Raw genomic sequence first — 15,281 nt, 5'->3', positions numbered from 1 at the left:
GGTTTCCATTGAGGCAGTTTTATTCAACAAAAGCAATGTTTCCCCCCAAAAAACATTGTAACATGTTAATGGAAACGGCAGCTATATGAGAAATGTTCTATCTGTCGACAATTCAGAAGTAGGTGATAATTATACACTTCAGAGCCAATGAGCTTAAGTTTGTAGCTAACAGCCCCACCCACATCTACCAGTAATGCAATTTTGTACCAATTTGTGTTTTATTCACACTTTCTCACTGCTGAACCAAACAAGTATTACACAATTAGTCTGATGGACTGAAGATAATGTTTAACCTGCTGATCTAAAGCCTAGGTATCTTCAGGTCTCAGATGAGGTTACTCCTCATGCAACTTATGAGTCAACTTAATTCCCTGAGTCAACCCAGTCCTGCCAATGAAAAATCGCTGAATGATTGGTCATCGACACGTTGTTTGCCTAGGCTCACTGTTGGAAGGAGAGTGAGTGTGTCACAAAGAGACATGCCCATCTTAGGAAACTGGGAGAGCGGCAGGAGTATGTCCTGGCCTTCACAGAGAAATCTCTGAACAGTGAAGGCCACACCTTCCTGCTCTCTTGCAAAAGACTGGTACATAATAAGTGTACTCTAAGATCAGCGGTAATGTAAAGGAAACACTTAGGTAACATTAGAGATAATACATACTACTGCCCTGATCTATTAATGTAAAACTTAGATTAATAGCCCTCGCTTTCCCTTCACTATCCCTATGAACCAGAGAAACCGTCATTGTACCACTTTTCCCCTGACCCTTGCACTCTTTACAGGCACTATCCTCTTCCTGCTCTCACAGCCCTCTGTTCTTGTACTCTACGTCTGCTGTGAATGCAACAGGTCCCCAGCGATCTTATCTAAGTGCTGTGAACACGGGAAACAATGACTGCTCGTCATTATCGGGGGTTGCCCAGGACACCACTGTCCCCTATCAGGGTGGCTCCTCAGTCTGACCTGATGGTGGAACTTGTTTCCTGGCCCTTTCATGTCAAAAGGAAAGCGGAGGATGAATATGTTGGTCCGGAGTTGTTTGCGGACCTTGAAGGTTACCAGCGGACTCCCCCTGTGAGAGGATTCCCCCCTGTAGGTGCTGAAAAGCAGGCTGTGGATGTGTCTGCTACAGTTGTAATGGAAAGAGAAGCTGTGCCCACCGTCACAGATCAGAATGCAATGGCTCCAATGTACAGACAAAAAGCTACTAAGGCTTCAGGCAGCCATCAGTCAAATCAGGTTGTTGGCTGGTGTGCTAAAACGGCTAATCGGGTGGTTTTAGCTCCCTTCACACTCCCTGTTATGGGAATCTCCCATCACTTGGAGCATGTCACCAGCAAATGGCACTTTTTATTATATTTTCCTGGCACTGTGAACACTCCCTCCATACTTGATTTTGTCCAACAGCTCCCCAGTTTCTGGTTCCACTGGCACTGTGGGCAGCCTTGACAATGGTCTTCAGCCATAATGACATGCCCTTTTTCAACATCTTGACCCCTGTTGGACAAGGTCAAAACCAAGTGCTCGCTGGTTCTGTCCCAGGAGGACCTTGCCCACCAGGTCTGCCAGACCTCACCTCTCCAAAGAGCCCAATGGTTAGTTGGGAAAAAAGGCCTTTACTGTTTAGTATTGTGTAGATGAAAAAATAATGGAAAGTTGAAAGTTTTGCTAAATCACAATTTGGGAATCTTCGGAAGGACTACTTACTGTAGTGTTGCATTATCTGAAGTATAACAATTGTAGATCAACTGTGAATAATTAATCACACCTGCATTTTGAAATGTAATTGGAAACTTTTTGAAAGCATTTATTTATGAATTGTTAAGTACGAACACGCCTACATTCGCATTAATAAGGCACTATCGCACCAATCAAAATCAGAATTATTCGACAGGTATAGAAGAATATTTCAACAGTTCAGGACACAAAGCAGCCCACCTAGGATGGCACTGCTCAGTCAGGATTGTTCAAAAAGGATGAATCCACCTCCGTTCTCCTGTCCAGGCAGACTGTGCAAATGGAAATTGTCTGACAGTTTTTGCTGTTGAAGAAACCACAGAGACAGACATTGTCCAGAATAAAACTGCCCAGACAGACTTTGTCCAGAATGAGACCAACCAGGCTGAACAGCCCAGATGTAAATTGTTCCTGCTCAAGTAATAGGAATCAAGGAGGAACAAACGTAATGGACAGTTTCAGGACCAATGGACTCTGTGAGGGCAGACATGCTTGACCCTGCCCAAACTGTTCTGTTCAGATTAACTTTGTGCAAACTAACACTGTCCAAAGCAACATTGTGCAGACTGAAACTGACCCGACTGACCTTGTCCACACAGAAATGGTTCATGCAACAAACTGTACACAGGGATTTTGTGTAGACCAACTTTCTTGAGACTGAAACCGTGCAGAACGAGACACTGCTGAGACTGAAATTGTGCAGACTGCAACCTTCATTGAAACTGCGCAGAACAAAATTGACCTGTCGAACTTTAACCAGACTGAAACTGTGCAGACAGACCCTGTCCTGACTGAAACTGGGGAACCAGTGCACAGTGGAACTGTCCTTACCGACATTATGCAGACTGCGACTGTGCAGAGGGACCCAGCCCCGACTGACTTCAGATATTGTTCAGACCGACATGTCAACCACCAATGAAACCGATGACACTGTCAATTTGGTCGGTGTAGGGCTGTTGCCGTGACCACCGGTCAAAATTACACGTGATCGTTTAGTCAAGATAATTAGGCTTCTCCAAGCTCTGCTTCTCCAAGCTCTGCTTCTCCAAACTCTGCTTCTCCAAACTCTGCTTCTCCAAACTCTGCTTCTCCAAACTCTGCTTCTCCAAACTCTGCTTCTCCAAACTCTGCTTCTCCAAGCTCTGCTTCTCCAAACTCTGCTTCTCCAAACTCTGCTTCTCCAAGCTCTGCTTCTCCAAACTCTGCTTCTCCAAACTTGCTAACTGCCTGGTACTCAGCACTAATGTCCCTTTAATCACTCTAACATCAATGCACATGTGTTCGGAAGTCTATTCAAACACTTCATGATAGCTCATGTTGTGCGAGAAAACAACAGTGATGGCCGCTAATAAAAAGAGGATCCTATCAGCTTTCTATAGGCTAGGCCTAGTATATTTATTTCTCAACGTTCCTAATATTAAGCACATAGTTTCTTTACAACCGGTGCATAGTCTACCTGGCTGGCATGAAAATCAACCACAGGAAAAGCTTCCTCCATTCACTATTTAAATGCATAGATGACACATATATTTTTTTTTTCTCGCTGCCCCTGTTTCGATACAGGTGCATGATAATGGTCCATTCTAAATCAAAATTCCACACATTATTTAGTGTATGTAAAGAATAGTCTGATGGGTGACAATATTATCCTATCGCTTGTGAATTATTTATCACTTGTGAATGATGCCCTGCATAAGAAATACTTTTTTTGTGACTTTTTAGAATCATAGTCGCACACCTCATGTAGCCTAGCCCATAGGCCTATATGTTTTTTGATAAGGTTTGTATCACAACTAAAGTGGCCAAATGACTTCTTACAATTAAGCACATTAATCTGCTTTAAAGGGGTTTAGAACCTAACTGGTATACATAAGCAATGTGTGGGTTTCAAGTTTGTTGCTGAAGATAATTTTTACCATTTAAAAATGCATATTTTATAATAAAAGCATTATATGCATAATCGCATTTGCAATGACTTTTGGTTATGGTGTTTTCCTGCTAATGGAACATTCGTGCTTATAGCCTACTGCCATGTGCGCATTGCTGCGTTTTTATAATATGAAGAAATAGCCTAATAGTTTATCAACATTTTAAGCTAAATGTTCTGATCTGTTGCGTCAGCCACATTGCGTAAAAAAGGTTTTGATGCTAGTGGCTGTATTCATTTGGGCTCTATTTCATCCCACAGCTGTCCCAGGCTATGTTTGGAATATTTATTTATTGAATAGAATAGGTCGACTTTTGTACTATGGGGATCGTAGATTGACATAGGCTAGTGCTTTTGCTGTTCTTTATGCCTACTCATCTTGTTGGCTGACAAATTAAATGTGGTCAGTTCATCCAATATCTTCAATATGCACATATTTGCGTCCCCAATGTGTCTGTCTTCACTTGTAGCCTGTGAGAAAGACCCAATCGTGATGGGAGAAGGGCACAACAGCCACTGGCTGCAAAAGGCATGGAATTTTTTCGTTAGTGTGAGTTATGGCCAGGAAGGGGATGTCGCTAGAAATATCCTTTCTATTTTATTCAGCTTTGTTCAATTGTATTCTTCATAATATAAAATAATGCCACGGAATTCTAAGCAAATTTTGTCTGTGAAGTGGCACTAGTGTAGCCCACAGCCATTTGACATAGCCAGATCAGGACCTAACACAAGGACAACTCAGAGTATGCTATTCTGCTCTTCTGAAATAGACTACTTTTTCTTCATATCACATTTCTTTAGACCTGTCTAAAATAAATGTATTTATTGTGAATGTATAGGCTATATTACATGAATTTATTAGCCTTTTTTAAAATGTAGATGTCCCAAAGGTCTGCATCAGTGGCATTTAGGCTGTATTTATGTTAATTAATGGTCAATTACCATGAGACTGACAGTTATTTGCTTGACAATCACCGGCTGACAGATTTTCGTGACCGCTACAGCCCTAGGTCAGTGTCCCCAACTGCACTCAGGAAGATGACATTGACCTCACCCTTCACCTAGCAGTGAACTCTGCTCTCCTATAGAGGTAAGTGTTTTGCTTTTAGTCCAAATCGACCATGTTAATGCCCAGAATCAATCATAACTTACTCCAGCCTGTACAGCCTTTCTGCACTCTCTTGACCTTCATATTGAACAACATTTGAAATATTGTGTATATATGTATTTTAATTTAAACTCTTCTTGGTGTAGTCTATACTCTAATGGTATCTGTTTCTAGTTTCATTGGAAGCATTTTTATGGCCAATTTCCTTCATTTTTTTGTATACAATCTGAGCTCAAAGGATGAGTCTTTCTCCCCACGCAGTAGTAAATGTAGCCCATCTCTCTTGCTGTCATACCGGAGTGTGATGACAGTATGGATGATTTTCATGTCGGTGCTGCTGACAGTATTGAAGAGCCTGGGTGCCAGGTGTCTGTTGGGCTTAATAGCAGGTCACAAAAACATTATTTCCTTTATTGTAACATTTGTCAACCAGAAAAACAGCACAAATCATTCTGTGTGCTTGACTTCAGTGTGGTGGTATGTAGCATAATATTGAGTTTGTACATGCACGCGTTCGTCATATTGTGTGCACCATCATGGGGTGTAACGTCTGTAGTTTTCTTCAGGTGTCTTTGCTTCGGATACCCATCCTTGGTGCCCCGCCAACCCGCTTCTGCCGCCTCCCAGGTGTCAAAGGGCAGGAAACTGTCGTTCAGGTGAGCCAGACGGACGTGCCGGTAAGGCCAACTATTTGGTTTCACCGACTGTGTTATTGGTTTGAATGTGTTAATGTCAGATTTCCCTGCTCACACTGGTTTATACATCCTCCAGCAGCCAGAGTCTCCTTGCTCCTCTATGTTGAGCCCAGACAGTCTGAGGCGCACCCCCTCAGCTACGAACCCCTTCTGGCCAGGAGGAAGCTCACCCCTGTGTGTCACGTGTGGACGCCGCTTCCACAGGAAGTGTCACATTCTGCCCATCTATGCCTTATCCACCACGTAAGCGTGTTTTAATTAACCAAGTTAATTGCATTCTGAATGAACATGGAGTATATTTTTTTTCAGCCCTGAATTCAGGTAATGTGCCATTTCTGTTCACGAACAGAATTGTTGTTATCTGAATCCTCTGCAAAGTGCGCCTACATTGTCTGTCTGCATAAAGCAGCAACATTTGTACAGTAGGCTCCCCTACTGATGCTGTTCTAATGTCTCCACCCCATGAACTGTTACGTAATTTTGCTGAGAATCACACTTATCTATTACTTCAATAATTGATGTCTTATTTCAATCTGTATTGTTTAAGGACCTCTGAAAATGTGGGCCCCTGTGTGGAAAGATGTTTCACTGTGGCCCCAAATAAAGCATTGAGATTTGTCTGTCTCTGTATTGGCCAGATGTGTGTGTGATGCTGCTCTCCCTGTGAGTGCTGGCAGTGTCGGCTGTGCCGGGACTTCTGATCTGGCGTTGCTGCAGGACTACAGTAGGACTGACAAAGAACTCCTGACCAAATGGTGAGCCTTTTTTACTTCGTAGAGCATGTCTGGGCACGTCTGCTACCTTTCACCTGGAATATGCTCATCTGGGTACATACGACTGTGCATGCTCAGTTCTATGAACATGTCTATGCATGTCTGGTATTGTTTGCTGTGTCCGCATCTAGTACTTATTGACCCTGATCCTATTTTAGTGGAGATGGTCTGTTTTTAGATCCAGGGAATCATTTTTGAATTGAAAAAGACAAGGGTAGAATCAAAATGTAAACCATGTATTTCTGATGTGACCGGATCTTGATTGGTTATTTGAACTCACTCATCCAACCCACAGTTTTTTAGTCTGGCCATTAAATCACCATTGCTTCTGTTAGTTTGCCCACTCCAAGGTGCTTGTTTGTCCAGTGTAGTCTACAGCAGTGTTTCTAACTCCAGTTCGCCCAACAGCACACATTTGTGTTGTTGCCCCAGACAAACTCACCTGATTCAACTCATTGAGGGCCTGATGATTAGTTGACAAATTGAATCAGGTGTGCTTGTCCAGGGCTACAACAAATATTTGTGCTGTTTGGGGTACTGGAAGACTGGAGTTGGGAAACACTGGTGTGTGTGAACCACCGCTAACCCTTTGGGGTCGACCCTACAGAGATGTGAGCGCCTACTGCTTGTCCTTTCATGCAAAAAGTGCAGCATTGTCCTCTACAGACCAGGAAAGGTAATCGACAAGTGCAACTTACCGCATTTATGCATACACATCCTTAGCATCCCTCTTTTAGTATTGCCATAGATAGTGTTGGCTATTAAAATGTCACACATAATCACAAGACTTTGAATATCGATGTGAATTTAATGTTAATAAAGAATATGTTGGTGATGGTGTTCACTGGAATGTTTATTGCCAAGTAGGTTGCGGACAAATGACTGGTCCCTTTTAATGAAGAATGACTTCAATTGTGTGTGTCAGATATACTGTATACAATTGCAGTTTGATGTTAGTCAGTCTTGACTAGAGAAATATTGTATTTTGACTCTCCCTCTCCTTAGCTCTCTTAACATCGTCCTGATACCGAACCCAGTCAGAATTTGTGTCCGGTGTCTGGCTTCTCCACACTGTTGAAGAGCGTGAAGGTGAGGAGACTCCCAATGGATGTGTCCATGACTCGGCACCCGGATTTGCCTATAGAGAAATATAACGGCTACAGTTGCATATCTTTTGCTTTACCAAAATCCCCTAACTCCTACCTTCCTGGTAAATTGTGAAACAATTTGTCAGAGCTTTGAAAGTTGGAAAGCAGTATTCTATTGCTCTCTTTACTCATCAGTGATCTGGATCTCTGTTGCTCTTGACCTTTCTTCGCCCTTTTCTCAGTATTCCAAGTCAGTGGACCGACTTGAGGCATGTTTCGGGAGGGAGCTGGTCAAAACGCTTGTGGGGTTCCTGCACCCTTCGCTGCTCGTCAACCCACACCAAGGGGAAGCGGAGAGGAGTGCAGAACAAGAGGGGGACAAGGAGAAAGTGTCCATGAGGAGAATCCAAGGCCTCTAGAGGAGGAGCACGCAGGCAGAGTTCTTTCACACAGGACTTGATGAAAGATGGAGAATGGCAGCAGAGGGCTGTATTTGTGCATTTTAATTTGGTCTTTGAATTCCTTGGTGAACATATTTGTACATGGTTGCAGCCAAATATTGGCACCCTTGCACTTTTTTTTCCTTTTAAAATAAATATTTATTCTAAAATAACTTGAAATTTGGAAAAACCTTTGGTCTCTACATCTTACTGTATTTTCAACATTACAGACCCGATTTACCCAATTGGTAAATTTAAGTTTACAATTTGGCATGTACAAAATGATTGGCAAGTACTTGGTTGCATAGCCTTTAGCCAAGAACTACAGACAAATGCTTATTGTAGGCATCAGTAAGCAGTCTGCATCTTATTACTGGTGATTTTACTCAGCCTTCAGAAGCAAACTGCTCTAATTCTTTAATGTTTGAGTGGTGCCCTCCACCAACTGCTGTTGTCAGCTCTCGCCATAGGTTATAGATGTGGCAACTGCTCGGCCTCGTTCCTGCCATCCAGGACCTCCTATACCAGGCGGTGTCAGAGGAGGCCCTAAAAATTGTCAGACTCCAGCCACCCTAGTCATAGACTGTTCTCTCTGCTACCGCACGGCAAGCTGTGCCAAGTCTAGGTCCAAAGGTCTTAACAGCTTCTACCCCCAAGTCATAACTCCTGAACAGCTAATCAAATGGCTACCCAGACTATTTTCATTGCCCCCTCTCCCGCACCTCTTTAATGCTGCTGCTACTCTCTGTGTATTATCTATACATAGTCACTTTAACTCGACCTACATGTACATATTACCTCAATTACTTCTACTAACCAGTACCTACTCACATTGACTCTGTACCGCTACCCCCTGTATATAGCCTCGCTATTTGTTATTTTACTGCTGCTCTTTAATCATTTGTTACTTTTTATATAATTTGGTTGTGTGTGTGTGTGTGTGTATATATATGTATGTATATATTTATTTATTTATTATTTTATTTTTACTTAACACTTATTTTTCTTACAAGCTCTTAACCAACAATGCAGTTAAGTAAGCGTTTCACTGTAAGGTCAACACCTGTTGTATTCGGCGCGTGTGACAAATACAATTTGATTTGATTCAGATCTGGCCACTCCAGAACAGTCCAGCGTTTCTTCTTGAACCATTCCAGGGTGCCTTTGATATTTGTTTGGGGTTGTTGTCCTGCTGAAATTGCCATCAACCTTCCAACCGAGACCAAGTGTTTGGACACTGGGTTGAACATTGCACTCCAAAACACCTTCATAATCTGCTGTTTTGCTTATGTACAAGGCCCCAAGCACCAGAGGCAGCAAAGCAACCCCACAGCATTATCAAACCTTCCCTATGTGTGTAGTTATTTTCTTAATTTGGTTGTTGGTTAACATAGGAAGCCCCCACTGCCGAAGAAGACTCAAGAAAGCCTGATTGAATGCTGGACTGTAGTGGAGTGGCCAGCCAATATTCCAGATCTAAATCCCATCCAAAACCTATGGTAAGAGCTGAAAATAGCAGTTGGAAGAATAAGAGCAGTTTGCTGTGAAGTGGGACAAGTTGCCAGTAGGAAGGTGCAGCAAGCTCATTGATGGTACAAGAAGTGTTTGTCTGCAGTTGGCCAAAGGCTGTAATTTTGTCTGCCAATTGTTTTTCTTTTCTAAATTAGTAGTTTGCAAAAATACAATGGGTTCTAGAATGTTGCAAATCCAAGGTCTGGAGACGAAGTTCTCAATTTCAAACTATTTTTTGAAGAAATGGGGAATTAATTGAGAAGTGCAAGCGTGCCAACTAGTTTGTTACAAAGTTGATTTTTACACGAGGGATAAACAATGTTGCACATGGTTTGGCTTTTGGGGTTTAATTCACCTTTTTGTCTATTTACAATAAATACTTATGTGCATCTTATCTCTATGATTTTGTCATAACTCTGTGAAAATCTTACTGGGCACTACTCAAACAGGACCATGGTAAAGTAGAAATGTCCATAATATTACCACCAGCAGGTGGCATTGGTCATCAGTGTATTGACAATGCATAATGTTGGTTCCCCCATCATGTAGGTTCAAAAAGCTCTATACGTCTTTGTTCTTATGTCTACGGGGTGGGATAACTATTAATTGCAGGTTATTTTAGCATCTACACGCAGTTTTTGCCTTTTTGGTATAGATTGTTCTGTTAATCCCAAAATGATGCTTAATTAATTTGTGTCCATTTAATAACTAAACTCCAAAAACAATGGTGAAGATAAAATCGATACGTTTGAAGGTTAGTAATGTACGTCGTTGAGACGAAGCGCGTTGGCCGCAGACAGGCGCACAGTCCTCATTGGCCCATACTTTTTGTCCATCAGCGAACAGGGCCCGCTTATCCTTTATAAATTGCTAGACCGCACAATCCGAGGGAGTTTACTTTGTGTATCCTACACGTTGAGCAGAGCCACGGAAACCGCTGCGCCCTTTTAACAAATGGTTGTCCAAGTAAACCAGCCAACTCGCCACTACAGCAAAACGATGGAAGGAAGTCAGCAAAAGGTGGAGGCTAATGTCTTACTACTTGGTGCTGAAAGCGTCGGTAAATCTGGTGAGCATAGTTGAATGAATCCTTAAAATTGAATTGCACTTTTATTCATGACGTTGACAGTCTGTGCACCGTGAAGAGGGACTTTTTTTGTGATCGTTGAAAGTAGACAGGAGTTATGACGGCCAAATGCAATGTGAAATGGATTTCCTGGTGTAATACATTTTACTGATCAACATGTCTCATTAATTACGCAATGTTGTGTCCTCAGCTCTCACGGTGCGGTTTCTCACTAGAAGGTTTATCGGCGAATACGGCGATATTGGTATGTTTTGGTCTTTTGACTTGATCCATTGATAATTATACAATTACCATCAAATCAATAGGTTACAGTAGATCAAACCATATATATATATATATATATATATATGGGAAATGCAGTCACCCTGACGCACTGCTGCGTTTATATATAAATAGTTCGGATTTGTTTTGCATTTACAGAATCTATCTACAGTCACACTGACCGAATAGAAGGACGGGAGATCAGCTTTAATATCTGGGATTCGCTTTGCCCCCAGGTGAGAGAACATTCTAAATAATTTAGGCTACGTGATAATAGCTTTATAATGGTAACGACCGACTTTGATTAGTGGTTACTCAAACAGGCAGAGCATACTGGCGTTTTTCTATTCAACAAGGAGGTTAAAGGGTTGACTAAATACATGTATTTTATCTTCATGTGTTTTAGAATGGTGAGGTCGAGGGACACATCAGCGACAGACAACTCCAGTGGGCGGATGGTTTCATTCTGGTTTATAGCATATGTGACCGTGCCAGCTTCAACGTGGTGCGGCAACAGGTGCAGCGCATCCAGCAAGCCAAAAGCAAGTTCCCCGGAGCCCATCCCATCATTATCGTGGGCAATAAACGTGACCTCCAGCATCGCCGCACTGTCTCAAGCGAGGAAGGACGCCTCCTCGCTCTTTCCACGGACTGTGGCTTCTTTGAGATCTCTGTAGCGGAAACATACCACGAGGTACAACTGGTATTTCACGAACTGCTCGACCTTATCCGAGAGGCGAGGGCGCTCAAGAAGGGGGCAGCTGGGATCAAGGGTATTGTGAGAAGCATGTCCGCCGTTTTCGGAAGGAAGAGGACTGAGTAGTTCCAATATAGCTGAATACGAGAGACGTTGAGGTGTTACTGTAGTTCTGCATCTAAACAGCCCAGGACTTGTCCGTGCATAAAAAGGATGGTTATGTTTCCATATTGGAATAGGTCCATGCACAGCTCTATGATTTAGGCCTAACTGAACTCAAGCCGGTTGGATTGTTACTCGAATGAGATGATTGACAATCAAATCCTATCAAACTGACAGGATTAAGTACTCTTATTTGTGTCGGAGGTCAGGTGGCCTAAAGTAGCAGAAAAATGCCCTTAAATTGCCAACTTGTTAGATTGCCTTGCAACATGAGATACAATTGCCAACTGTAAAGCAGAAGGGTTCTTGTTTAAATTCCTGGAAGAAGTATTGTGGAGAATCTATGTGCAATAGACAACTTATTTCTCTTCACAAATCTGTATCAGCATGCAGAATGTTCTACAGGTGAGGTCTGCTTGGTCTTATCATTGGCACAATCCCTTGGACTATTGACAGTCTATGCAAGACAGATAAGTGAATGTCTAGCATTATAATGGTGTGAGCATTATAATGGTGTGATCATTACATTTGCTCCCTTAGACTCCAGTAGTTTTGCTGCGTTTCCATCCACGGCACCTACATCAATCACACCTTTAAGGTGTTTTGAAAGGTCAGCCAGTGGGGGACCATTCTCTGTTCATTAATGTCAATACCATCTATTTGTCTGAGAGTGCTGTACATTTCACGTCTTTGAAGAATGCCGAGGCCTACTTGACTTTTTCATAGGGGTGTTAATGCAGTGGACAAACATGTCTATTTCAATAGCCTACTGATTCTATCATGTTTTTTTTTGGTAACTTTTCATGAATTATGACAACTGAAGTCATGTTTGTTATACAAGTCATTACTTTAACTGTACAAAGTTTACATAATACAGAATTTGGTCGTACAATTTCATAATAAAATGTGAAATGAATGCTTAAGTGAAGTCTATATTTTTCTTTTTCCAAACACAATGTCAAGCCATGCTGGTGATCTTTAACGTGCTGTAAGAGGGGAACATCTTCTCACAATCCAACTAGAGGTAAAGATTAACCAAGTCACATCTCACTCCTCTCCCTGGATACTTAACAAATTACTGACAAATCTCAACGAACGTTTCCAAGGTTATTCGGAGAGAGATCCTTTAGTGCTCTCTTAAAACATCTCATTCTGTCAATGCAGCGCCGAGATCGCAGGACTGAGCTTACCAAACCTAATCCTATAGACTCACTATTAGGGACGGCAGCCAGTCCCCATCAACGTTGACCTCCTAACCAAGGTCAACTACAAGGGAAATGCAGTCCATCACCCTGATGCACTGGCACATCAGCTCTGCCTTCAAAGCCATTTCATCCACTGCATTCGACTTCTCTGACCAAATGAAACGGGAACAAACAAACATCCTCGTTCACATCAAAAGAGGGGAGCTCGTGCCACTTCATTGCCCCCTTATTTACTCACAGGTTCACTCATACACGTGACCTTGTGGGACCAGACATGATCTAAATGTGGGATGCTGACTGACTGTTGTGGCCAAACATGGGAGTTCTCTAGTCACAACACCAGGGCATCGCAGATCTAGCCCCAGCAGAAACCACGTCTCAAGGGACAGTTTGGTTTAAGGGGTAGGGAGGCTATGTGGGGTGCTTTGATTATGCTGTGCGTAGAGGTATGCACATCCAGCAGGAAGGCTATGTAAACAAGGTCCCGATGAGCAGTTGATAGTAGAATCGGGTGTTAGTGTTGAGCAGGGCTGCAGAAGAATCCTGCATACCCAGTAGTTCTCCAGGAGGAGGGTGAGCCTCTCCTGCAATAACAAGCAATGGGGGGATTCCACAATGACAGACACTGCGCTTGAGGCAGTCCCCAGAGATACTTGAGTCCACGTCTCCACACGGTTTTTTAAACGTGTATTGTATGTGTCCTCATTGTGAGCATATTCCCTGGCCCCTCCCTCTATGCAAATTTTTGACAGTCTTTCGAAAATAATATTTATTTACTTTAAGACATATTGTTGCCATAAGTCAATGGTTCCAGCTGTCAATTGATTTTAGAGGGTGGCATAAATGTTTATTTAAATGGTTTTACTTTCCAGATCTGTCTACACTAAGATATCTAGTCACAGTGCGTGCCTGATTACCTCTTGAGGTGGGCAGGAAGATCAGATCACAATTAGTCTTTTAATCATCTACACCTGCCTCAAAATCTGGACTCAATCGGAATGTGGATCAGGATAAAGGATGCAAGTTACAGCCAGGTCTAAACAGGGCTAAAGGTGCAAAAAGTCCATGGCCCACCTTCTGTAATACAGAGCCTCTCATTCTTCGCCACGTGTTCCTGTCCTTACCACCACTGGTTGCCACAAGTTCACAACCTATTCTTCACTGACACTCCTCGTTTAGGTCCCGTTCCTCAGACGTAACCACATTGGGATCACCAGGTCTCCTCCAGGCTCTCCTTAACCTTTACAAGAAAATGCTTTAAGAGAGAGAAGGAAGTGGTAGTCTCAACTGTCTAAATGAGCTTCCTTTTCTTGTTGTGGACATGCAATGATGATGATATCTCATACACATAATACTGTAATACATTACCAACAAATGTCCATAGAGTTAAGGATTAACTAAAGGGATAGTTCACCCAAATGTAAAAAGAAAAAAAAGAAGCATACTGGTTTCCTTACCCTGTAAGCAGTCTATGGACAAGGTATGAGAGCATGAGTTTCCTTGGCATTGTTTCCAAATGCTTATGTTTTAGCGTTTGTGGCGCAAATCTCATTCAAATAATTCAAAAGTATCTCAAATGTATTGTGAAGCTCAACAAAGATACTCATAGATGATTTGAACACGATGGACGAAAATGCTAATATCAGACCCGTGACTTGAATGGGACTAAAATGTCAGCATTTGGAAACAGTGCCAGCCACTGCCAGGGTAACTAAACCAAAGCATGGATCGCTGTCATACCTTGTCCACAGACTGCTTAGACGGGAAATAAACTAATTTGCCCTCAGAACAGCCTTAATTCGTCAGGGTATGGACTCTACTCGGTGTTGAAAGCATTCCACAGGGATGCTGGCCCACGTTGACTCCAATGCTTCCTACAGTTGTCTCAAGTTGGCTGGATGTCCTTTGGGTGGTAGACCATTCTTGATACACATGGGAAACTTTTGAGTGTGAAAAACCCAGCGGTGTTGCAGTTCTTGACACAAACCAGTGTGCCTGGTAACTACTACCATACCCTGTTCAAAGGCACTTAAAAATGTTGTCTTGCCCATTCACCCTCTGAATGGCACACATGCACAATGTCTCAAGGCTCAAATCCTTCTTTAACCTGTCTCCTCCACTTCATCTTCACTGATTGAAGTGGATATAACAAGTGACATCAATAAGGGATCATAGCGTTCACCTGGATTCACTTGGTCAATCTATGTCATGGAAAGATTTGGTGTTCTTAATGTTTTGTGTGCTCAGTGTACTGTTCAGTTACTTGTATTTGGTATTTAGAATGAGGTACTATCAATATGCCATACTGCATACTGTTATTAACGGTGTCCATGGAGACCGACAGCGATACGAGGAATGTACAGCTCTGGCAGGGGTGGGAGTGGATTTCCCTTTTTTCACCATGGCAACTCTTATTTTTCCAAGGCCTGTTGCACACATACGTAATAATACTTCATGTACAGTACAGCCATACAGTGTGTGATGTAACGTATCTGGGAGAAGGGGTGGGGTAAATGCGTCTATTTGGTAAGAGGTTCCGAGCCGATACGCAAATTAAATGTTATGAGGACCATTCGTTTAGAGCATTG

General features: G+C 42.5%; 1 protein-coding gene across 1 annotated transcript; it reads left to right on the top strand.

Annotated features, from left to right (window-relative positions):
- Positions 1 to 8,772: 8,772 nt before the first annotated feature.
- On the top strand, positions 8,773 to 12,411 carry LOC110496307 (ras-related and estrogen-regulated growth inhibitor-like protein). Its single transcript, XM_021572128.2, has 4 exons — positions 8,773 to 10,350; positions 10,559 to 10,612; positions 10,789 to 10,865; positions 11,036 to 12,411. The coding sequence occupies exons 1-4, from the start codon at positions 10,236 to 10,238 to the stop codon at positions 11,450 to 11,452; spliced, it is 663 nt and encodes a 220-aa protein (XP_021427803.2). The 5' UTR covers positions 8,773 to 10,235; the 3' UTR covers positions 11,453 to 12,411.
- Positions 12,412 to 15,281: the final 2,870 nt, after the last annotated feature.

The sequence above is a fragment of the Oncorhynchus mykiss genome, chromosome 18, assembly GCF_013265735.2.
Source record: "Oncorhynchus mykiss isolate Arlee chromosome 18, USDA_OmykA_1.1, whole genome shotgun sequence".
NCBI lineage: Eukaryota > Metazoa > Chordata > Actinopteri > Salmoniformes > Salmonidae > Oncorhynchus > Oncorhynchus mykiss.
This window is presented reverse-complemented; position numbering and strand designations above follow the sequence as displayed.